Source organism: Oncorhynchus tshawytscha, unplaced genomic scaffold (genome assembly GCF_018296145.1).
Source record: "Oncorhynchus tshawytscha isolate Ot180627B unplaced genomic scaffold, Otsh_v2.0 Un_scaffold_1341_pilon_pilon, whole genome shotgun sequence".
Lineage (NCBI taxonomy): Eukaryota > Metazoa > Chordata > Actinopteri > Salmoniformes > Salmonidae > Oncorhynchus > Oncorhynchus tshawytscha.
In genome coordinates, this window is record NW_024609828.1 from 97,018 (window position 1) to 122,790 (window position 25,773).

At 43.3% G+C, this 25,773-nt stretch overlaps 1 protein-coding gene across 1 annotated transcript in view; it reads left to right on the forward strand.

Moving 5' to 3' along the window:
• The window catches only part of baiap2l1b (BAR/IMD domain containing adaptor protein 2 like 1b), a 75,300-nt gene that overhangs the window by 16,821 nt on the left and 32,706 nt on the right, over positions 1-25,773 (forward strand). Inside the window, exons 5-7 of the mRNA XM_042319205.1 lie at positions 12,883-12,944; positions 15,602-15,673; positions 17,982-18,116. Coding sequence (XP_042175139.1) covers positions 12,883-12,944; positions 15,602-15,673; positions 17,982-18,116 — 269 coding nt within the window. The remainder of the gene's footprint in view (positions 1-12,882; positions 12,945-15,601; positions 15,674-17,981; positions 18,117-25,773) is intronic.

Genomic DNA, 25,773 nt, shown 5'->3' on the forward strand with positions numbered 1-25,773 from the left:
CTAGGAGACAGAACGCGTCTCCTTCCTGAGCGGTATGACTGCTGCGTGGTCCCAGTGTGTTTATACTTGCGTACTATTGTTTGTACAGATAAACGTGGTACCTTCAAGCGTTTGGAAATTGCTCCCAAGGATAAACCAGACTTGTGGAGGTCTTGGCTGATTCATTTTGATTTTCCCATGATGTCAAGCAAAGAGGCACTGAGTTTGAAGGTAGGCCTTGAAATACATCCACAGGTACACCTCCAATTGACTCAAATTATGTCAATTAGCCTATCAGAAGCTTCTAAAGCCATGACATTTTCTGTAATTTTCCAAGCTGTTTAAAGGCACAGTCAACTTAGTGTATGTAAACTTCTGACCCACTGGAATTGTGATACAGTAAATTATAAGTGAAATAATCAGTCTGTAAACAATTTTTGGAAAATTACTTTTGTCATGCACAAAGTAGATGTCCTAACCGACTTGCCAGTGCTATAGTTTGTTAACAAGAAATTTGTAGAGTGGTTGAAACCGACTTGCCAGAACTATAGTTTAACAAGAAATGTGTGGAGTGGTTGAAAAGTGAGTTTTAAGGACTACAACCTAAGTGTACAGTCGTGGCCAAAAATATTGGCACCCCTGCACTTTTTTCAAACAATGCAGCATTTCTTCCAGAAAACTGTTGAAATCAAAACATATTTTGGTATCCACATATGTATGTCTTCAGTGTGCAGTTGAACAAAACAAAATAAATTAATAATTTACTGAATCTTTGCTAATTCCACAAAGAAATACTAAAATGGCCTGGACAATATTATTGGCACCTTCTAGAAGTAGTTGGAAATTATTAGATTTCAAGCAGATGATTCTCATTTACTTTGGAATTGAACTCATCTAAGGTGAATTGAAGGTGCCTGCAGTATAAAACTCACATATTAAACCAGTTTAAATAGAGAAAATGACTCATTGTTTTGTTTAACTGTGTGTACTGGAACGAGCATGGACAAAAGAAAGAAAACCAGAGAATTATCTGAGGTCAGACACAAGATTACAAGTCCATCTCCAGAGACCTTGATGTTCCTGTTTCCACCGTACATAATGTTATCAAGAAGTTTGTGGCCCACACCACTGTCGCCCACCTCCCTGGAGGTCGCCGCAAGAGAGAACTTGATGGAATTGTGCAGCGAAGGATTGTTTGAATTGTTGAGAAATCACCTTGGTCAACTACCACACAAATTCAAGCTGATCTTCAGACACAAGGTACGACAGTTTCAACTAGCACAATCCGCCACCAACTCAATGAAAGGGGGTTATATGGTAGGAGACCCAGGAGGACCCCGCTGCTGTGAGAAAGACATAAGAAAGCCCGGCTGCAATTTGACAAAACACACCTGAACATGCCAAAACCCTTCTGGGAAAATGTCCTGTGAACAGATTAGACCAAAATAGAGCTTTTTGGTAAATCACACAATCTCAAAATGAAGCTTTCAAAGAAATGAACATCTTCCCTACAGTCAAACATGGAGGAGGGTCAGTGATGTTTTGGGGTTGCTTGCTGCCTCTGGCGCTGGGTTCCTTGAATGTGTACATGGCATCATGAAATCAGGAAAATACCAAGGTATTATGGAGCGCAATGTTGGACCCGGTGTCAGAAAGCTGGGTCTCCGTCCAAGGTCATGAGTCTTCCAGCAGAACATTGACCCCAAACACACTTCAAAAAGCACCCAAGAATGGTTCAAGACAAAACGTTGGACTGTTCTGAAGTGGCCAGTGGAGAGGTCTGAAAACAGCAGCTGGGAAAAGGCACCCTTCAAATCTGGGAGAACTGGAGCAGTTTGCACAAGAGGAGTGGGCCAAACTACCAGTACAGAGGTTCAGGAAGCTCATTGATGGTTATAGGAAGGGCTTGATTGCAGTTATTTTGACCAAAGGCAGTGCTACCAAATATTAAGTCTAGGGTGTCAATAATTTTGTCAACGTCATTCCTGTTTATTTTTTTTATTTAAATGGATATATTAAGTTCTGAATCAAAAACAAAGGTTCTGTAATATTAACAGTAAAATAAATAATTGTGGAGACCAAATACTTTGTTCAATTTCAACTTATTTTTAAGGGTAAATTGTGAGTTACTTGAACAAAGTGCAAGGGTGCCAATATTTTTGGCCACAACTGTATGTAAACTTCCGACTTCAACAGTAGATAGGCCTAGTACATGGTTCTGACTCTGTCTGCCTGATGGCCGACCTGCTTATACTGTGCCCCTCCCCTCTATCTCTGTCCCTTGCTAGCTCACAATGAAAGATGCAAGTGTTCGGAAATACGGCAAATTACAGTCTCCTGCGTTCCAAAAATACTGAACAAATACTGAATCTTAGGAGTCAATTCCTGGCGGAATCTAATCTCGATACTCAGAAATGGGAGTCGACACCAGAAGGTTTTAGGCTTGAGGTCTTATTTATTTGCACCCAAAAAAAAAGAAGTGCACTACTGGGTGATTTGAAAAGTCATAGTCAATCGATGAATAATATAATACTTTTAGCAACAACAAAAAAATCCTTAATTTACAGTCTGTAGACACTATGAGAATAGAAGGGTTCAGAACTTTTGTGAACCATCACAGCACAGTTGAAAAATATATGGCAAATAGAAAATGGATGGTGTACAGAGATGGATGGGAGGGGTTAAGTGGAGCTGAAGGGTGGTACTAAAGATAACTAATATAAAATGTACTGTGTCTGTAAATTGTATATAGGTACAGAACTTTATTTTTCAGCGGCAGCGACTGGGAGACTAGCCAGGATCGAGGGAAAGATGAACGAAGCAAAGTACCCATAGCTCCTTGATGAAAACCTGCTCCAGAGTGCTCAGGACCTCAGACTGGGGCAAAGGTAGACCTTCCAACAGGACAACGACCCTAAGCGCACAGCCAAGACAACGCAGGAGTGGCTTCTGGACAAGTCTCTGAATGTCCTTGAGTGGCCCAGCCAGAGCCCGGACTTGAACCCGATAGAACATCTCTGGAGAGACCTAAAAATAGCTGTTCAGCAACGTTCCCCATCCAACCTGACAGATTTCGAGGGGATCTGCAGAGAAGAATGGGAGAAACTCCCCAAATACAGGTGTACCAAGATTGTAGCGTCATACCCAAGAAGACTCAAGGCTCTACTCGCTGCCAAAGGTGCTTCAACAAAGTACTGAGTAAAGGATCTGAATACTTATGTAAATGTGATATTTATGTTTGTTTTTTTACCTGTTTTTATCTTTGTCATTATGGGGTATTGCATGTAGATTGAGGAGGGGGGGAAAACGATTTAATCCATTTCAGAATAAGGCTGTAACATAACAATATCTGGAAAAAGTCAAAGGGTCTGAATACTTTTCGAATGCACTGTATAATCATGAAAACCGTAATAATGTAATTTAGAAAGGAATTTCATCAACCATGTCAAACGATAAATATAAAAAGATGCCAAGTGTGTATACATTGTTGTTGAGGGCTGTTGCAAAAGAGCCATATCTGTTGAGTAGTTTTTATGAAAACCGTATTGGTGCTCGTATAGAATAGTGTTTATTCAACATTCTCTTATACACCAATGTTTCTAGAATTTTAGAAAAACATGGTAGTAAAGATATTGGGTGATAATTTGTAAAATATCTTGGATCCCCAGATTTATAGAGGGGAATAACTTTGGCAATTTTCAAATCTTCACATTTTCAATATCGTTACCATTTACAGTGGCTTGCGAAAGTATTGAACCTCCTTGGCATTTTTCCTATTTTGTTGCTTTACAACCTGGAATTAAAATGTTTTTTTTTGGGGGGGGGGGAATTGTATCATTTGATTTACACAACATGCCGACCACTTTGAAGATGCAATTTTTTTATTATTGTGAAATAAGCAAGAAATAAGACTGAAAAAAACAGAACTTGAGCGTGCATAACTATTCACACCCCCAAGGTCAATACTTTGTAGAGCCACCTTTTGCAGCATTACCGTCTCTTGAGGTATGTCTCTATAAGCTTGGCACATCTAGCCACTGGGATGTTTGCCCATTCTTCAAGGCAAAACTGCTCCAGCTCCTTCAAGTTGGATGGGCCCGCTGGTGTACAGCAATCTTTAAGTCATATCACATATTCTCAATTGAATTGAGGTCTGGGCTTTGACTAGGCCATTCCAAGACATTTAAATGTTTCCCCTTAAACCACTCACGTGTTGCTTTAGCAGTATGCTTAGGGTCATTGTCCTGCTGGAAGGTGAACCTCTGTCTAAGTCTCAAATCTCTGGAAGACTGAAACGGGTTTCCATCAAAAGTGTCCCTGTATTTAGCACATCCATCATTCCTTCAATTCTGACCAGTTTCCCAGTCCCTGCCGATGGGGAAAAACATCCCAACAGCATGATGCTGCCAACACTATGTTTCACTGTGGGATGGTGTTAGGTGTTGGGTTAGCGCCAGACATAGCGTTTTCCTTGATGACCAAAAAGCTCGATTTTAGTCTCATCTAACCAGAGTACCTTCTTCCATAACCTTATTTTTTTCTTTCAGCAATGGATTTTTTTCTGTCCACTCTTCCGTAAAGCCCAGCTCTGTGGAGTGTACGGCTTAAAGTGGTCCTATGGACAGATACTCCAATCTCCTCTGTGGAGCTTTGCAGCTCCTTCACGGTTATCTTTGGTCTCTTTGTTGCCTCTGATTATTGCCCTCATTGCCTGGTCTATGAGTTTTGGTGGGTGGCCTTCTCTTGGCAGGTTTGTTGTGGTGCCATATTCTTTCAATTTTTTAAAATAATTAATTTAATGGTGCTCCATGGGATGTTCAAAGTTTTGGATATTTTTTTTATAACCCATCCTGATTTGTGCTTCTCCACAACTTTGTCCCTGACCTGTTTGGAGCGCTCCTTGGGCTTCATGGTGTCTTGCTTGGTGGTGCCCCTTGCTTAGTGGTGTTGCAGACTCTGGGACCTTTCAGAACAGGTGTATATGTATATTAACCCATATATACTGAGATCATGTCACACTTAGATGGCACACAGGTGGACTTTATTTACTAATTCTGTGACTTCTGAAGGTAATTGGTTGCACCAGATCTTATTTAGGGGCTTCACAGAGAAGGGGGTGAATACATATGCACGCACCACTTTTCCATGTTCTATTTTTTTTCACCTCACCGACTATTTTGTGTATGTCCAATTGCGCCACCTCAAAAGCTAGGTAATGAGGCGACGCAAGCGGGACACTTAAGGCTGATAAGTACGTTTTAAACATCCTCATGTGCTACACTTGTTGCTTGGCAACATTCTGTGCATACACACTGCATATAAACAAATTATTAGTTGGGTTGTTACTGCAAAATATATGCCTTCCAGTCTCCACTTAGTTTTAGGATCAGCATCAAAACGTTTTCCTTCTTGAAACTTAGTTATACAAAAAGTCAACATGTGGTAATCAGTAGGACATTGCGAGCTACATTTTCAAAGTATTGTAGCAGCAGTTTAGCTGAGATGAAGCAGCTGTGTTGTCAATGGATACTTTGCTGGTGAATTATTTTGTGGTGAGAGATATTTGGATTTAAGTGACACTAACAATGGGATAAGTTGAATGGTAGGTCAGGGGTCTGAACATGGTGCCATGCACAGGCTTCTTTCACAGAGCTTTCTATCTCTCCTTCCTATTTCTCCTAGTGCCACCCCACTATCTGTTTCCGTCTCATCTACCACACTCCCTCCCTCTCTCTCTCCCTCCATGTCCTGACAAAGGACACATTTACCAGGATGTTCTGGTGCCCTTTAGTCAGCGATGTTGTTTGAACTGTGGTGAGTATGCCAGCCACAGCCCACAGGGCAGGGTGGGGCTGGAGACTCGGAGAGGTGGAGTGGTTTAGGATACACAGTGGGACTGGGAGTGGAACTGTCTTAGGACACACACTGGGACAGGGAGTGGAAGTGTCTTAGGACACACACTGGGACAGGGAGTGGAAGTGTCTTAGGACACACACTGGGACAGGGAGTGGAAGTGTCTTAGGACACACACTGGGACAGGGAGTGGAACTGTCTTAGGACACACAGTGGGACAGGGAGTGGAAGTGTCTTAGGACACACAGTGGGACAGGGAGTGGAAGTGTCTTAGGACACACACTGGGACAGGGAGTGGAAGTGTCTTAGGACACACAGTGGGACAGGGAGTGGAAGTGTCTTAGGACACACACTGGGACAGGGAGTGGAAGTGTCTTAGGACACACACTGGGACAGGGAGTGGAAGTGTCTTAGGACACACACTGGGACAGGGAGTGGAAGTGTCTTAGGACACACACTGGGACAGGGAGTGGAAGTGTCTTAGGACACACACTGGGACAGGGAGTGGAAGTGTCTTAGGACACACAAACTGGGACAGGGAGTGGAAGTGTCTTAGGACACACACTGGGACAGGGAGTGGAACTGTCTTAGGACACACAGTGGGACAGGGAGTGGAAGTGTCTTAGGACACACACTGGGACAGGGAGTGGAAGTGTCTTAGGACACACACTGGGACAGGGAGTGGAAGTGTCTTAGGACACACACTGGGACAGGGAGTGGAAGTGTCTTAGGACACAGTGGGACAGGGAGTGGAAGTGTCTTAGGACACACAGTGGGACAGGGAGTGGAAGTGTCTTAGGACACACACACTGGGACAGGGAGTGGAAGTGTCTTAGGACACACACACTGGGACAGGGAGTGGAAGTGTCTTAGGACACACGCACTGGGACAGGGAGTGGAAGTGTCTTAGGACACACACTGGGACAGGGAGTGGAAGTGTCTTAGGACACACACTGGGACAGGGAGTGGAAGTGTCTTAGGACACACACTGGGACAGGGACTGTGGACACTGGGACAGGGAGTGGAAGTGTCTTAGGACACACACTGGGACAGGGAGTGGAAGTGTCTTAGGACACACACTGGGACAGGGAGTGGAAGTGTCTTAGGACACACACTGGGACAGGGAGTGGAAGTGTCTTAGGACACAGCACTGGGACAGGGAGTGGAAGTGTCTTAGGACACACACACTGGGACAGGGGTTAACACTTAGGAGTGGAGACACACACTGGGACCTGGAAGTGTTTAGCTAGGTAACACACTTAGGACACAGGGGTTAATAGGGAGTGGAGCTGGGCCTGTGTTTAGCTATTGTAATCCAGGGGTTAATAACGAGTGGAGCTGGGCCTGTGTTTAGCTATTGTAATCCAGGGGTTAATAACGAGTGGAGCTGGGCCTGTGTTTAGCTATTGTAATCCAGGGGTTAATAACGAGTGGAGCTGGGCCTGTGTTTAGCTATTGTAATCCAGGGGTTAATAACGAGTGGAGCTGGGCCTGTGTTTAGCTATTGTAATCCAGGGGTTAATAACGAGTGGAGCTGGGCCTGTGTTTAGCTATTGTAATCCAGGGGTTAATAACGAGTGGAGCTGGGCCTGTGTTTAGCTATTGTAATCCAGGGGTTAATAACGAGTGGAGCTGGGCCTGTGTTTAGCTATTGTAATCCAGGGGTTAATAACGAGTGGAGCTGGGCCTGTGTTTAGCTATTGTAATCCAGGGGTTAATAACGAGTGGAGCTGGGCCTGTGTTTAGCTATTGTAATCCAGGGGTTAATAACGAGTGGAGCTGGGCCTGTGTTTAGCTATTGTAATCCAGGGGTTAATAACGAGTGGAGCTGGGCCTGTGTTTAGCTATTGTAATCCAGGGGTTAATAACGAGTGGAGCTGGGCCTGTGTTTAGCTATTGTAATCCAGGGGTTAATAACGAGTGGAGCTGGGCCTGTGTTTAGCTATTGTAATCCAGGGGTTAATAATGAGTGGAGCTGGGCCTGTGTTTAGCTATTGTAATCCAGGGGTTAATAATGAGTGGAGCTGGGCCTGGCTCATATGACACAGTGTTTGTGTTTATTTGTATTTCACAGCAGTTTATGTATTCATAACATGTGAATACAACATTCATGAAATGTATAAGTCTGTGTACTAATTGTTGGTATATTGAGACATTTAGTCACATGTATTATCTTGGAACATGTAATGATGTTGAACTGAAATGCATTTGACTGTTCATGTGTAGTCATGTGATTATGACTAATCTTCATTATGCAATGTTCAACAGTAAGTGAACAAAGCTTGCTTCATGTCAAACCATACAGAAACGCCTGGGTTGGGTTTGTTTGATCAATGATCAGTCACATACTGTCACAACAGCACTTTCCTCTCTGGGTATTTCTCTCAGAGCAGAGCCATCACTACCTGCTGTAAACAAACACAGTTGAATAATATGGAAATCCTGGATGAGTAGTGTATAGTTCGTTCATCATTCGTTCAGTCCCACACTAAATCTCTCTTCCTGTATAGTGTATCACTACTGTATTTAATGCACTGAACCACTCGACCTCTGCCCTCTCTCCTCTCCCCTGCCATTGTGTCCCAGTATGGAACATTCTGTCTATTGTTTTGTATTATTAAACTACTCTGTTGTGTTGTTTGATCAGAGCTTTCTGACCACGTCTCTCTGCTAGCTCTGTGGGACAGACAGCCTATAGCCTGGGGTGACATGGAATGGAAAATCTCTCTCCAGACAGACAGTCAAAGCTTTCCTCAGATGAACATCATATAGCCTACTGTGTAGTCTGACATACAGAGTAGGAGGTGGTCTAATCAGAGGGAGGACCAGCTTGGCTCCTGCTCAAAAAGGAACCAAACTGAAGAAAACGCACTGAAACAAGGAGGGACTATACTTGGACTTGGAAATGCTCATTTTAATTTTCCATCTGGAAACATTTTAAAACTAAAGAACATGACCCAGGTTTATGTCCTACTGTGTAGGCCTACAGTCCAGGAAGTGGTGTAGTCACAGGGCTCACACACTCCTCCATGGGTTAGTAGCTACTCAGATATAGACATGATGGTTTCAGGAGATACACATGGGATTAACAAAGGAATCCCTTACTTCCTGCTGATTTATATGCTTTGATTATATTGAGTTTGATGTACAGTACCAGTCAAAAGTTTGGACACATCTACTCATTCAAGGATTTTTCTTTATTTTTACTACTTTCTACATTGTAGAATAATAGTGAAGACATCAAAACTATGAAATGACAAGTATGGACTCATGTAGTAATGAAAAAAGTGTTAAACAAATTTTTCTGTTCACCTACTCTGCATCTCACAAAGACATGGCGGTTGGAACCAAAAATCTCAAATTTGGACTCATCAGACCAAAGGACAGATTTCCACCGGTCTTATGTCCATTGCTCATATTTCTTGGCCCAAGCAAGTTTCTTCTTATTATTGGTGTCCATTAGTAGTGGTTTCTTTACAGCAATTTGACAATGAAGGCCTGATTCACACTGTCTCCTCTGAACAGTTGATGTGGAGATGTCTGTTACTTGAACTCTGTAAAGCATTTATTTGGGCTGCAATCTGAGGTGCAGTTAATTCTAATGAACGTATCCTCTGCAGCAGAGAACTCTGGGTCTTCCTTTCCTGTGGCGGTCCACATGAGAGCCAGTTTCATCATAGCGCTTGATGGTTTTTGCGGCTGCACTTGAAGAAACCTTCAAAGTTCTTGAAATGTTCCAGATTGACTGACCTTCATGTCTTAACATAATATGCACTTGGTCTTTTACCAAATAGGGCTATTTTCTGTATACCACCCCTACCTTGTCACAATTGATTGGCTCAAACACATTAAGAAGGAAAGAAATTCCACAAATTAACTTTTAAGAAGGCACACCTGTTAATTGAAATGCTGAATGAGAGAATGCCAACAGTGTGTAAAGCTGTGATCAAGGCAAAGGGTGACTACTTTGAAGAATATTAAATATATTTTTATTTGTTTAACACTTTTTTGGTTACTGCATGATTCCATGTAGGTTATTTCACAGTTTTGATGTTTTCACTATTATTCTACAATGTAGAAAATAGTACAAAATAAAGCAAAAACCCATGAATGAGTAGGTGTCCAAACTTTTGACTGCTACTGTAGGTTTCTCTGTGTAAGATGAGTCACTTGATTTAATGTGTTACGATAGAGGCATCAGTAAAACAATGTCCTTTCATCCGTTTATTAGCAACACATATTATGATAATCACTCAGAAGTGCCATGTGGGTGGATCCTTATTAAGGAAAGGAAAAGGGGATGACATCTGGTCAGTTGTACAACTGAATGCCTTCAACTGAAATATGTCTTCCACATTTAACCCAACCCATTCTGAATCAGAGAGGTGCGGATGGCTGCCTTAATCGACATCTTCGGCACCCGGGGTACAGTGTGTTAACTGCCTTGCTCAGGTGCAGAACGACAGATGTTTACCTTGTCAGCTCTGGGATTCGATCCAGCAACCTTTCAGTTACTGGCCCAACGCTCTAACCACTAGGCTACCTGCATGAATTGGGTGTTACGATTTCCAGTTGCTTTATGGTGTTATTACGTTTTAATCCATTTTTGATTGGCTGTTGAGTAACATGCAAAGAGCGATATTGTTTTTGGTTCCCTGCAGTTAGAGCTGTTTTTGATTATCTAACTGCAGGTGTCTAACTGCAGGTGGTAACGGCACACTGTTTCCTCAACGTTAGCAAATATTAATAAGGTCCATTTTAGTTTACAACTGAATTAAAGCCATCCTGGGTTGTATTCAGTAGGGAGAAAACGTGTTGAAATGAACTGAACCGCAGGAGATACAAACTGAGCTTGTCCAATAACGACAGATTTCCATGTGCAACACATTTCTTCGGTGTGCTCTACTCTGAACATGATAAATGAGTGTCTGACAGTGTCTCACAAATAAATCACTGTTCTGTCGGCGTTGTAAACATTGTTTCCATTCCCCACCTTTTTGTCAGTTCAGCACTTGTCAGAGGGATGTTTACTGTATGTCTTTAATGAAGGAAAGCAACCATTTGAGACTATGTACATCGTACGGACTACCTGTTTCCACCATATTCCTTCCACCAGTCCATATCTAATGGTGCTTCAGGAGAAGGGTAGATAATACAGTGGGGCAAAAAAGTATTTAGTCAGCCACCAATTGTGCAAGTTCTCACACTTAAAAAGATGAGGCCTGTAATTTTCATCATAGGTACACTTCAACTATGACAGACAAAATTAGAAAAAAAATCCAGAAAATCATATTGTAGGATTTTTTTAGTAATTTATTTGAAAATGATGGTGGAAAATAAGTATTTGGTCACCTACAAACAAGCAAGATTTCTGGCTCGCACAGACCTGTAACTTCTTCTTTAAGAGGCTCCTCTGTCCTCCACTCGTTACCTGTATTAATGGCACCTGTTTGAACTTGTTATCAGTATAAAAGATACCTGTCCACAACCTGAAACAGTCACACTCCAAACTCCACTATGGCCAAGACTAAAGAGCTGTCAAAGGACACCAGAAACAAAATTGTAGACCTGCATCAGGCTGGGAAGACTGAATCTGCAATAGGTAAGCAGCTTGGTTTGAAGAAATCAACTGTGGGAGCAATTATTAGGAAATGGAAGACATATAAGACCACTGATAATCTCCCTCAATCTGGGACTCCACGCAAGATCTCACTCCGTGGGGTCAAAATGATCACAAGAACGGTGAGCAAAAATCCCAGAACCACACGGGGGGACCTAGTGAATGACCTGCAGAGAGCTGGGACCAAAGTAACAAAGCCTACCATCAGTAACACACTACGACTCAAATCCTACAGTGCCAGATGTGTCCCCCTGCTTAAGCCAGTACATGTCCAGGCCCGTCTGAAGTTTGCTAGAGAGCATTTGGATGATCCAGAAAAAGATTGGGAGAATGTCATATGGTCAGATGAAACCAAAATATAACTTTTTGGTAAAAACTCAACTCGTCGTGTTTGGAGGACAAAGAATGCTGAGTTGCATCCAAAGAACACCATACCTACTGTGAAGCATGGGGGTGGAAACATCATGCTTTGGGGCTGTTTTTCTGCAAAGGGACCAGGACGACTGATCCGTGTAAAGGAAAGAATGAATGGGGCCATGTATCGTGAGATTTTGAGTGTGAACCTCCTTCCATCAGCAAGGGCATTGAAGATGAAACGTGGCTGGGTCTTTCAGCATGACAATGATCCCAAACACACCGCCCGGGCAACGAAGGAGTGGCTTCGTAAGAAGCATTTCAAGGTCCTGGAGTGGCCTAGCCAGTCTCCAGATCTCAACCCCATAGAAAATCTTTGGAGGGAGGTGAAAGTCCGTGTTGCCCAGCAACAGCCCCAAAACATCACTGCTCTAGAGGAGATCTGCATGGAGGAATGGGCCAAAATACCAGCAACAGTGTGTGAACCTTGTGAAGACTTACAGAAAACGTTTGACCTCTGTCATTGCCAACAAAGGGTATATAACAAAGTATTGAGAAACTTTTGTTATTGACCTAATACTTATTTTCCACCATAATTTGCAAATAAATTCATTAAAAATCCTACAATGTGATTTTCTGGATTTTTTTTCTTCTCATTTTGTCTGTCATAGTTGAAGTGTACCTATGATGAACATTACAGGCCTCTCATCTTTTTAAGTGGGAGAACTTGCACAATTGGTGGCTGACTAAATACTTTTTTTGCCCCACTGTATGTCAAATAGTGCACACTTCAGGAGAAGGTTAGATAATATGTCAAATAGTGCACACTTCAGGAGAAGGGTAGATAATATGTCAAATAGTGCACACTTCAGGAGAAGGGTAGATAATATGTCAAATAGTGCACACTTCAGGAGAAGGGTAGATAATATGTCAAATAGTGCACACTTCAGGAGAAGGGTAGATATGTCAAATAGTGCACACTTCAGGAGAAGCGTAGAGAATCTGACCAAAACCCTAATCTTGTTTTCCCCCACGAGCCAAGCAGCCAATCAGTGCATGTCTCTCTCTCGCCACAGGCGTTGTGCTGATGGAGATATCCGAGGTCCACAGGAAAGTTCACCTTGAGCTAGAGGAGAATGTGAGTACTGTGCGTGTGTGTGTTCTGCAAGGTGTGTGTGTGTGTGTGTGTGTGTGTGTGTGTGGGTTCTGCAAGGTGTGTGTGTGTACATGAGTGTTTGCGTCATCTATTGTTTAATTCCCTGCATGACTTGCCTTGCCAAGTGTGCCCTCTCTCTCTCCCTCTCTATTTTTCTCTCTCTGCTGCTTAACACAATGTACCATTTTTAATTCCTCTCAAACACAAATCTCTCTTTCCCTCTTCAACTCTCTCCATTAGTAATGACATGATGGTGTTTCTCTTTATGTAACATCAAGGGACAGAAAAAGCAAAGATGAAGAGAAGAAAACAAAAAGAAGCTAGAGGAAAAGTTGCACCTGTTTGGTTATTGTGTACAGCCTGTTTATAGGACGGGAGCAGGTCTGAACATGCCCTGTGACGGGGCCTCTGGGAACTGTTGTTGATGACAGTCACACTTGTCAAGGCCTGTAGTTATGGTTGGCATACAATTACTTATTCTACAAACTATAAAAAATGTTTATCCTCATAAGTATACAAGGTTAGGGAGACACTTATTAATTCATGTAATCAATTACTTGTAATCTGATTACAAAGAATACTGTAACTGTAATCAATTACATTACCAGCAAAATATACTGTAGTCAGATTACAGATACTTTTGAAAAACTAGATGAATACTTCTAGTATTGACTTTTAAATTCAGAAAGCATGTTTGTGAAAAAAACATTATGGCACCTTTCTGTTCTCTCAATGACATTCAATTCAGCAGGAGGGAGTTTACGTTTGTTCCACCTCAGAGAGTGACCACAGGTCAGAGACCACTGATGATAATCCAGAAATGTTTGATGGATCCTTTTTGTCTTCTTCTAATGCCTCTTAAGGGGAAAGTAATCCAAAAGTAACTGTAATCAGATTACTTTACTGAGTTTGGGCCATCCAAAAGTTACGTTACTGATTACAATCATGGACTGGTAACTAGTAACTGTAATGGATTACATTTAGAAAGTAACCTACCTTACCCTGTACGTATGCATGTTGAGGAACCTTCTCATCTGAGAAGGTAGAAGTTGGAAGCATGTAAACTTGTCTGTGCTGTCATCAGGTCATGAATACATGCTAGATATGAGCTCCTGTTGGAGGAACAAGAACCTCTGGGGTGTGTTGACACTACTGTTGTCATGCATGTCAACTGGTATATTGATTCTAAACCTGCCTAACTGTGGAGGGAGCCCATGGTGAAGAGTTAACCAGGGGGAGAGGTAGAGCATTTTGTCACTGTTTGTATGTTTCCGGCTCTTACCACAGATCTATGATCAGATTCCCCAAATCGTATCCCTAACCATTAGGGGGAGGGTCCAGCCTGCCCATTCAGCACCCATGTGGTAGAGGCAGCAGCACCCCTTGGCAGTGACACCCATGTAATTCAAACCCTGCTCCCTTCTCTGTTGCCTACACTGGCACACTGGTTCATGAGACAACCAAACTACTTCTCCCTATAGTTATATCCATACAAATAGAATTACTAGAACTGGGCTGCCCATTCAAGTCAATGTTCCATGATGGGTCAGCCATATTGAGTGTACCCATGAGAGAGGATGCAGTCAAATTGCCATGATCTGAGGGGCTTTTTCCCATTTTTAGTAATTATATCTGCCTGGTTCTATCCCCAGAAGTCACTGTTGTTCTCTTCCCTAGCTCCACTCTGTATCGGAGAGCAGCTTTAGTTGAGTCAAAGTGTGAGTCACAATATGAATACCTTCATTCCATTAAAGAGTTGGAGATTGGAGGAGGTGTTGTCATGCATGGCGTGTCTATGGAAGGCAGAGCAGTTTAACTAAAGGAGGGATCATTAATTAACTACATCTAGCCGCGGGCAGATTTTTACAGAATTACAAATCATTTGTGGACTGCAAATTGACCCAAGAAGCCCAAACAGATATAATATTTCAAACCTTGCTTACATTTGTATAGGATCACGTGGCTATTATGCGAGGGACTACTTGGGAACAGATTTCCCAAATTAAAATCACTTGGAGCTGATTTATATTTTAAAATATTTTTGCTCAGAAAACTTGGCGGGCCAAATAAAATCAACCGCGGGCCAAATTCGGCCCACGGGCCACCAGTTGGGAAACCCTGCACTAAAGCACTTAGGGATTTGAAGCAGCAGCTAACAGGGTTGTTGTTTGAGAGGACTGAGGAGACGTGGGTTGCAGGGACAGTCTCTAATTCTTTGTGAGAGGACGTGGGGTTTTCGTTGACCGAATGGCACCAGTGGGCGTCAGTTTGCCACCACAAGGCTTCGGTGATGTAAGAGATGCCTGCACTCCCCCTCATACAGATTAGAGCGGGAGAGAGAGGGGTATAAGGAGAGAGAGAGGAGGGCATCCCTGCTTTACTTTTCGGCTATGACTCACTCATATAGCCTTGAATCTTTTCTCTTTCTTGCACACAACCGTGCACACACACACAAACACCTTTGCTTACACAACTCAAGGATGGCTCTCAAATCCCTCCCAACATTATTTTTATTGTTTTCCACTGACGCACCTCCATCACTCCATCATAACAGTCCCTTCTCTAATCAGTGTGCATCCCCCCTCCTTTCTCCCTTCACCGTCTCTCCCCCTCTCATCCCCCTTTCCCCTCACCTGCAGTTTAAGAGGTTTCACAGCGAGATTATAGCTGAATTGGAGAGGAAGACAGACATGGATGTAAAATACATGACAGTAAGTACTGTACTGTATGAATGTGTGTGCTTATGTGATTCTATGGAAACGGTCTTCCCTCCTGCTCATGGGAATATCACTGAGAACTGCCCCCTTGCCTCATCCCTGGAACTATAATCCTGTCTACTGCCTACCTACATCACAGTGACCACATACTCCTGTCTACTGCCTACCTACACCACAGAATACTGTCTACTGCCTACCTACATCAGTGACCACAGAATACTGTCTACTGCCTACCTACATCAGTGACCACATAATCCTGTCTACTGCCTACCTACATCACAGTGACCACATACTCCTGTCTACTGCCTACCTACACCACAGAATACTGTCTACTGCCTACCTACATCAATGACCACAGAATACTGTCTACTGCCTACCTACATCAGTGACCACAGAATACTGTCTACCTACATCAATGACCACAGAATACTGTCTACTGCCTACCTACATCAGTGACCACAGAATACTGTCTACTGCCTACCTACATCAGTGACCACAGAATACTGTCTACTGCCTACCTACATCAGTGACCACAGAATACTGTCTACTGCCTACCTACATCAGTGACCACAGAATACTGTCTACTGCCTACCTACATCAGTGACCACAGAATACTGCCTACCTACATCAGTGACCACAGAATACTGTCTACTGCCTACCTACATCAATGACCACAGAATACTGTCTACTGCCTACCTACATCAGTGACCACAGAATACTGCCTACCTACATCAGTGACCACAGAATACTGTCTACTGCCTACCTACATCACAGTGACTACAGAATCCTGTCTACTTCCTACCTACATCACAATGACTACAGAATCCTGTCTACTGCCTACCTACATCACAGTGACCACATAATCCTGTCTACTGCCTACCTACATCAGTGACCACATACTCCTGTCTACTGCCTACCTACACAACAGAATACTGTCTACTGCCTACCTACATCAGTGACCACAGAATACTGTCTACTGCCTACCTACATCAGTGACCACAGAATCCTGTCTGCAGCCTACCTTATGTCACAGTGACAACAGAATCCTGTCTACTGCCTACCTTACATCACAGTGACCACAGAATCCTGTCTACTGCCTACCAACATCACAATGACTACAGAATCCTGTCTACTTCCTACCTACATCACAATGACTACAGAATCCTGTCTACTGCCTACCTACATCAGTGACCACAGAATCCTGTCTACTGCCTACCTACATCAGTGACCACAGAATCATGTCTACTGCCTACCTTACATCAGTGACCACAGAATCCTGTCTACTGCCTACCTTACATCACAATGACTACAGAATCCTGTCTACTTCCTACCTACATCACAATGACTACAGAATCCTGTCTACTGCCTACCTACATCAGTGACCACAGAATCCTGTCTACTGCCTACCTACACCAGTGACCACATAATCCTGTCTACTGCCTACCTTACAGAATCAGTGACCACATCAGTGAACATACTCCTGTCTCCTGTCTACACAACAGAACTACCTACATCAGTGACCACAGAATCAGTGACCACAGAATCCTGTCTACTGCCTACCTTACGTCACAGTGACAACAGAATCCTGTGTCTACTGCCTACCTTACATCACAGTGACCACAGAATCCTGTCTACTGCCTACCAACATCACAATGACTACAGAATCCTGTCTACTTCCTACCTACATCACAATGACTACAGAATCCTGTCTACTGCCTACCTACATCAGTGACCACAGAATCCTTTCTACTGCCTACCTACATCACAGTGACCACAGAATCCTGTCTACTGCCTACCTACATCACAGTGACCACAGAATCCTGTCTACTGCCTACCTACATCACAGTGACCATACTGTCTGCATCCCAAATGACACCCAATTCCCTTTATGGGGCACTACTTTTCACCAGGTCCCAAAAGTAGTACGTTTACATTGAAGGGAATAGGATAAACATGCAACAATGACTTATGCCGTTCAGAGCCGTGGTTGAGTGGTAACGCTCACAGCATATGGCACATGTACATCTCTCCCCAGCAGAGGTTTAATCCCTGTGTCCACCCTTTCTAGTAATGCCTATAATCAAACATAGCATTTAAGGCTAATTACCATTGAATCAATTAAACTAAAAACGAAGAATTTTAATACTTAGTGACATTACATTTAATGATATTACTGAAAGGTTTTTTTTCAGAAAAGGAAAATCTACTTGCTACAATGCTACTTGTACTGTCTAGAGATGGTTCCAGGTGTTCATGGGTGCTCCCTCCCACCTCCCCTCCCCTCTCCCTCCCACCCATCCAGGCCACCTTTAAGAGGTACCAGACAGAGCACAAGATGAAGCAGGACTCTCTGGAGAGGTCGCAGTCTGACCTGAAGAAACTCAGGAGGAAGAGCCAGGGCAAGAACACCAACAAGTACGAAAACAAGGAGAGTGAGGTGAGGACTGCCCCAAACATTTTAGTAATTTATCTGACGCTCTTATCCAGAGCAACTTACAAGAACAGTTAGGGTTAAGTTCTTTGCTCAAGGGCCCATTGCCAGATTTTTCACTTAGTCAGCTTGGGGATTTGAACCAGAGACTTTTCAGTTACTGGCCCAATGCTGTTAACCACTAGGCTACCTGCCGCCCTCATACACACACCTGTACATACACACTCACACTCTCTCTCTCAATCTCACACACACACCTTTGACATATGAGACAGTGTCGATCATACCCAATGTAACATTATCCAAGTCTCCAGACAATGCCCTCATGCATGAGTATGCTGTGTGTGTTATGTGTTTGGTGTTCTGGATAGTTCCATTAATACACCTCTCTGTACTGTGCCTCCTCCCTCCCCCACCAACACACACGCATGTTGTTATACTGGAAGATCCAGTCGGTGCCTCCTACACACACGCGCACACACACACACACACACACACACTGCTTCAGACTGAGACAAAGAAAGATACACCTCTTTAGTCCAGTGGTGTGTATTCATGGATACCAAGGCTTCCCACAAAAATGTACTTTCCTCATTTTCGTAGCATCCGAGTAAGCAAAACAGCTCCCCTCTGCCTCTGTATGTGTAGGCCATCTATCTGATGCTGTCTGGTCAAAAAGAGTATGATATTGTTGCCGCCTGTAGCATTGAATGTAAGGGAAGCCAGCGAGCATTTGGCCTCCCTTGATAAACAAAAGTATAAAATAACAGCCAATCAGCATTGAGCTAAACTGAGTGAGCTCAACTGTGAATAGTCCTGGCGCACAACAAAAAAAGTGTCAAGGGAAGCCCGTTTTGATTTGGCTTTACTCCTATCGCAGAGAAATATGTAATCGATTAAAAACATCTTGAATTGTTGCACCTTGTTGTGTAGTTGTCCTTCGGTGGCGAGCTAGCTAAAATTGTCCCTTTCCTAAATTAGCCATGGATGGAGATAAGGATTTGGTCTTGTGGTTTTACTTAATTCTCCATACTGGCCAATGCTTACAACTACAATTCTGATCCGACCATAACATACATTGTGCCCCTGGACTGAGAGATGGACATTCAATATGTAGCTAGATGTAGAAGGCTAATGTTAACTAGCTAACGTTGCCCATGAAAGGAAGTTAGTCTAGCGAGCAAGCATTTTAGCCAGGTAGCCTAGGACAACAAAAACTAACAGCGTGTACTGTATGACAGAGTCATAGACCGTTTCGTGAACATGAAAGAGAGCAGGATGGCATTGGAGTTTCTCTACAAGTAGGGTGAGTCAACATGTGTTTCTACTTGCACGAACACACACACACATCAGAACCATAGACGGCCACATCATATTTAGCTCACGTTGATTGGATTAAATTGTTTTTGGTATCTTTTAGTTGTCACTGTATTAGACTAAGCAGAGGTGATTTGATGGTGTTGAAATGGTGCTGGAAAAGTGGAGAAATATCCTGTTTTCTTTTTGGCCAAAAATGGCAGAAACAATAACTTTCTTGACCAATATGTAGGTAATGTAGCTGTTTGTTACATGCAATATGCTTTGTGGACTTCACCAGACAGAGGTTGCTCTCTGGTTTTGTGATGAAAGAAAAGGTGTGGTTGAATTTATTCTGCCACGGTGTCTTCTTATAGTCTCGGCCTGTAGATCACAGTGTCAAGACACATGAACTAACAGGTTATAGAGTAAACAACGCAATTATCACAACACATATGTTGTAATATGGCATTTTCTTCTGGCTTGGATTCCGCAGTGATTTTATCCACGCACCGCTACTGCTTTAGTCACAACTCTGACAGTCTGCTGCCGAATAGGACAAGAAAGCCCCAAATTATGAACAGTCATTAATATACATTCTGAGGTAAAGTTGAAGTACTGTTTAACCCCCTAGAGTTGATTGATGCACCGGTGCTTCAATCTATCCTAAATAACAAAAGAAAAACATAGAAATCTGTCAGTTTAAGCTAGAGATATTTTGCATTGGATGCATCTCAATCCACCGCCTCCTCCAGTGACGCACTTCCACATCTACGGTGAAAGGTGGCAGAGCTAGAGTGGTGTTTGTCAGACCACAAGTCATTCCACAAACACGAGGGTGTTCTCCGTTTTGCTCTATGACCCCCATAAGTAGGAGACTCGTCTGAAGTTGGTACCGTCGATGTGCCAACTTCTGTTTCGTAGCGTCTGAACCATTTTGGCTACAAACTAATGGGACCCAACTGTGGAAAGGAGAGGTTCTCATGAACATGGTGTTCACTGTTTTGCTGTATGCTGGGGTGGAGCGTGTGGAGCGCCCCAGAGTCTGGTGAGAGAGCCTGGTCCTAGTCTCTCTCATCAGACTCTGGGGCGCTCCACACGCTAGCCTGGTCCTAGTCTCTCTCATCAGACTCTGGGGCGCTCCACAGGGCTAGCCTGGTCCTAGTCTCTCTCATCAGACTCTGGGGCGCTCCACACGCTAACCTGGTCCTAGTCTCTCTCATCAGACTCTGGGGCGCTCCACACGCTAGCCTGGTCCTAGTCTTTCATCATCAGACTCTGGGGCGCTCCACACGCTAGCCTGGTCCTAGTCTCTCTCATCAGACTCTGGGGCGCTCCACACGCTAGCCTGGTCCTAGACTCTCTCATCAGACTCTGGGGCGCTCCACACGCTAGCCTGGTCCTAGTCTCTCTCATCAGACTCTGGGGCGCTCCACACGCTAGCCTGGTCCTAGTCTCTCTCATCAGACTCTGGGGCGCTCCACACGCTAACCTGGTCCTAGTCTCTCTCATCAGACTCTGGGGCACTCCACACGCTAGCCTGGTCCTAGTCTCTCTCACCAGACTCTGGGGCATTCCACACACTAGCCTGGTCCTAGTCTCTCTTATCAGACTCTGGGGCATTCCACACACTAGCCTGGTCCTAGTCTCTCTCATCAGACTCTGGGGCGCTCCACACGCTAACCTGGTCCTAGTCTCTCTCATCAGACTCTGGGGTGATCCACACGCTAGCCTGGTCCTAGTCTCTCTCATCAGACTCTGGGGCGCTCAACACGCTAGCCTGGTCCTAGTCTTTCTCATCAGACTCTGGGGCGCTCCACACGCTAACCTGGTCCTAGTCTCTCTCATCAGACTCTGGGGTGATCCACACGCTAGCCTGGTCCTAGTGTGTCTCATCAGACTCTGGGTCGCTCAACACACTAGCCTGGTCCTAGTCTCTCTCATCAGACTCTGGGGCGCTCAACACGCTAGCCTGGTCCTAGTCTTTCTCATCAGACTCTGGGGCGCTCCACACGCTAACCTGGTCCTAGTCTCTCTCATCAGACTCTGGGGCGCTCAACACGCTAGCCTGGTCCTAGTCTTTCTCATCAGACTCTGGGGCGCTCCACACGCTAACCTGGTCCTAGTCTCTCTCATCAGACTCTGGGGTGATCCACACGCTAGCCTGGTCCTAGTGTGTCTCATCAGACTCTGGGGCACTCCACACGCTAGCCTGGTCCTAGTCTCTCTCACCAGACTCTGGGGCATTCCACACACTAGCCTGGTCCTAGTCTCTCTTATCAGACTCTGGGGCATTCCACACACTAGCCTGGTCCTAGTCTCTCTCATCAGACTCTGGGGCGCTCCACACGCTAACCTGGTCCTAGTCTCTCTCATCAGACTCTGGGGTGATCCACACGCTAGCCTGGTCCTAGTCTCTCTCATCAGACTCTGGGGCGCTCAACACGCTAGCCTGGTCCTAGTCTTTCTCATCAGACTCTGGGGCGCTCCACACGCTAACCTGGTCCTAGTCTCTCTCATCAGACTCTGGGGTGATCCACACGCTAGCCTGGTCCTAGTGTGTCTCATCAGACTCTGGGTCGCTCAACACACTAGCCTGGTCCTAGTCTCTCTCATCAGACTCTGGGGTGATCTACACGCTAGCCTGGTCCTAGTCTCTCTCACCAGGCTCTAGGGCGCTCCACCCCAGCTGGGGCACAGCGGCTGTGAGAAGAAACTAGCTTTTTCCCGTATTCACAAAGCGCTCAGAGTAGGAGTGCTGATTTAGGATCAGGTCCCCCTGTCCATATATAATCAGATTCATTATGATTTAAGACCGAAATTAGACCCTAGATTCCTACTATGAGACGCATTGTGAATATGGGCCCTGATCTCAGGTATGTGCTTTAACCTACTGAGGCACATGCAGTACAGATACATGAAGTTGAAACGGCATGATAGCAATATTTAGATGAGTTGTTTTACCTGCTGATCTGGGACCAGGCTACAGTAGGTCTGTGCAACAGTGACTTACAAATCTGTTATCTTAATTTGATCACTCTGTCACAGAGAATTTCCCTGCGCAGCAGGACATACAAATTGTAGTTTAATTGTATTTAAGGTTTAAAAAGGCTTCTAAAGTTTGTCATTTCCACTTTAACATTTCAGACTTGATTTGCCCTTACAAAAAATGTGTCAACCCCTACAAAAATGTCCATCACTTATATTTCACATAATAATTCATATTACCTGTTGCTGCAGGATTATTTTCCTGCTGTGAGAAGCAGGGTCAAATTAAGAGATGGCTCATCTGTATAGATACATATTGGTATTACAGATCTGGGACCAGGCTACAGTAGATCTAACATTGACTCTGAGAGTAGAACCCCAGAATCTGGTCCTGGACCAGCTCTAATATAACCGGACAACTGTCGACAGAGTCAGAGTCAGATCCCTGGTTTGGTCACAAGACTATCAACAGACTGCACCCAGGCTCAGGGACTTGCATGCTCACCCTCACTCACCGTTCGAATACGTGCATTGATCAGATCTTCTGTAATATACCATTACAATGCTTAAAAGCCAGATCAATGACAGTGGGCTGGACAGACAATAATATTGTCACCATAACTATGAACACCAAGGTTCCAAAGAAATCCCCAAGGATTGTGGTTAAGAGAAATGTTTAGGCATTTAATCATGAGCTATTTCAAAATTATTTGGCTGATGTACCCTGGGATCTGATTTACCTAGAGGATGATTTAAATCACACTACAGAATGTTTTATTGATTTGCTCACTGAGGTAATGGATTGATGATGAACTGGGTGAGGCATTTTCTCAAAGAAATATTGCAAAAGTCTTAGCAGCCAAATATAAACTAGAAATTGATTAACAGAATTCTAGAACACTACGTAATTATGCAGTTAAATTAAATTGTTAGAAAAAAATCGTTATTTTACAAAAATGATTTTATTGATTGTAAAAAATCAAATCAAATCAAATCAAATTTATTTATATAGCCCTTCGTACATCAGCTGATATCTCAAAGTGCTGTACAGAAACCCAGCCTAAAACCCCAAACAGCAAGCAATGCAGGTGTAGAAGCACGGTGGCTAGGAAAAACTCCCTAGAAAGGCCAAAACCTAGGAAGAAACCTAGAGAGGAACCAGGCTATGTGGGGTGGCCAGTCCTCTTCTGGCTGTGCCGGGTGGAGATTATAACAGAACATGGCCAAGATGTTCAAATGTTCATAAATGACCAGCATGGTCAAATAATAATAAGGCAGAACAGTTGAAACTGGAGCAGCAGCACAGTCAGGTGGAAGTTGAAACTGGAGCAGCAGCATGGCCAGGTGGACTGGGGACAGCAAGGAGTCATCATGTCAGGTAGTCCTGGGGCATGGTCCTAGGGCTCAGGTCAGTTGAAACTGGAACAGCAGTCAAAAATGATCAAAAATGATTGTAAAAAGGTATGGAATAAAGTTAAGGGCATACTTGGTACATCTATCTAATCATAGTGTGGAGGTTGACGGGATAACAATAACAAAACCATCTAATATTGCCAATCATTTTGCTGTTTTTTTTTACAAAGAAAATGTATTTACTGAGCGATAATATAAACACCCATTCTTCCAAACCAAGCTATTGTTCATTGCATTGATGATCATATTATGAGCAAAAAAATGCTATTTTAGTCTACAAATGGTGTCAGTAGAGGAGGTGTTAAACCTATTGAAGTCATTACCTGATGGTAAATCTACAGGATATTATTTTATGGACAATTTTTTGCTTCACTATGCTGCTCGCCAGATTACAGCTCCACTGAAATACACATTGTATTGGTCACTGGACAAGGGGACATTTGCAAATGTATGGAAGCATGCTAAACTGTGTCCAATCCCGAAAGACAGCAAACCTGCTGTCTCTCCTGCCAATGGTCGACCAATTAGGCTACTCCCTTCACTCAGTAAGATATTGGAGGGTATTGTGAGTAGACAAATATGGGAGTACATGGAAAATAATGATCTGATAACAGCCAATCAGCATGCTTATCTCAAAAACCATTCCACTACCACTGCATTGGTTGACATGTCTGACCAGTGGCTCAATGCCATGGATAATGGCAGGTTTGTGGGTGTACTATTTTTAGATTTCAGTGCAGCATTTTATTTAGTGGATCATTAAATATTTTTGACAAAAGTATTGCATTATGGGTTTAAGAAGGCAGCATTGAAGTGGGTACAGTCATATCTAACTGACAGGAAACAGTCCATCTATATCAATGGGTAGTTTTCTACGCCTCATGATTTAAATTGTGGAATACCACAGGGCAGCCTCCTTGGGCCACATCTTTACTTAATATACACCAACAACCTTCTTTATGCCTTTATGCCTTACTCAAGTTACTATATTTGCAGATTATACTACAATTTATACAGCAAGACAATCGGTTCAACAGGTACAGCAAGCTTTACAAGTAGATCTGGGAAATATCAGGGAGTGGGTTTGCCGGAACGAACTCGTTTTGAACACCAAGGAATCCAAGGTTATATTGGTCTGTTCCACCAGGAAAAGGCCAACACAGCATAGGATACAATTAAGTATGGGGGAAGTACAAATTGAGGAAGTGGCAGAAACCAAACTACTAAGGGTGCAGCTAGACAACCGCTTATCATGTTTGTCAAATAACTAATCTATGTAAAAATATATATATTTAAAAAAAACTGCATGCATGCATGATCAGAAGGAAAGCTAAATATTTTCCCTGGAAACATTCTTAAGCTAACAACCCAAGCATTAATTGGGAGTCAGGTGAACTCCTGTTCTGTGGTCTGGGGAAATGCATCAGAAAGTGAAATTAGGAGGCTGCAGAATGCACAGAACAAAGCAGCAAGGATTGTTTTAAGGTGGAGATATGGTTATTCTGTTGTAGTCATGCTCAATGCTCTTGGTTGGTCATCAATCAACAAGATAATTGAAAAAAAGCATGCTTATTTTATTTCACAATGTACACCATTTAAAGCGGCAAAACTCTATTCACAACAGTATTCAGTTGGTAAGAGACAGACATTCAGTAAATACTACGAATATATTGTCCACCATCTACAGTTGAAGTCAGAAGTTTACATACACTGTGGTCAAATACATTAAACTCAGTTTTTCACAATTCCTGACATTTTAATCCTAGTAAAAATTCCCTCTCTTAGGTCAGTTAGGATCACCACTTTATTTTAAGAATATGAAATGTCAGAATAATAGTAGAATGAATTTACTTAAGCTGTTATTTCTTTCATCACATTAACCAGTGGGTCAGAAGTTTACCTACACTCAATTAGTATTTGGTAGTATTGCCTTTGAATTGTTTAACTTGGGTCAAATGTTTCGGGT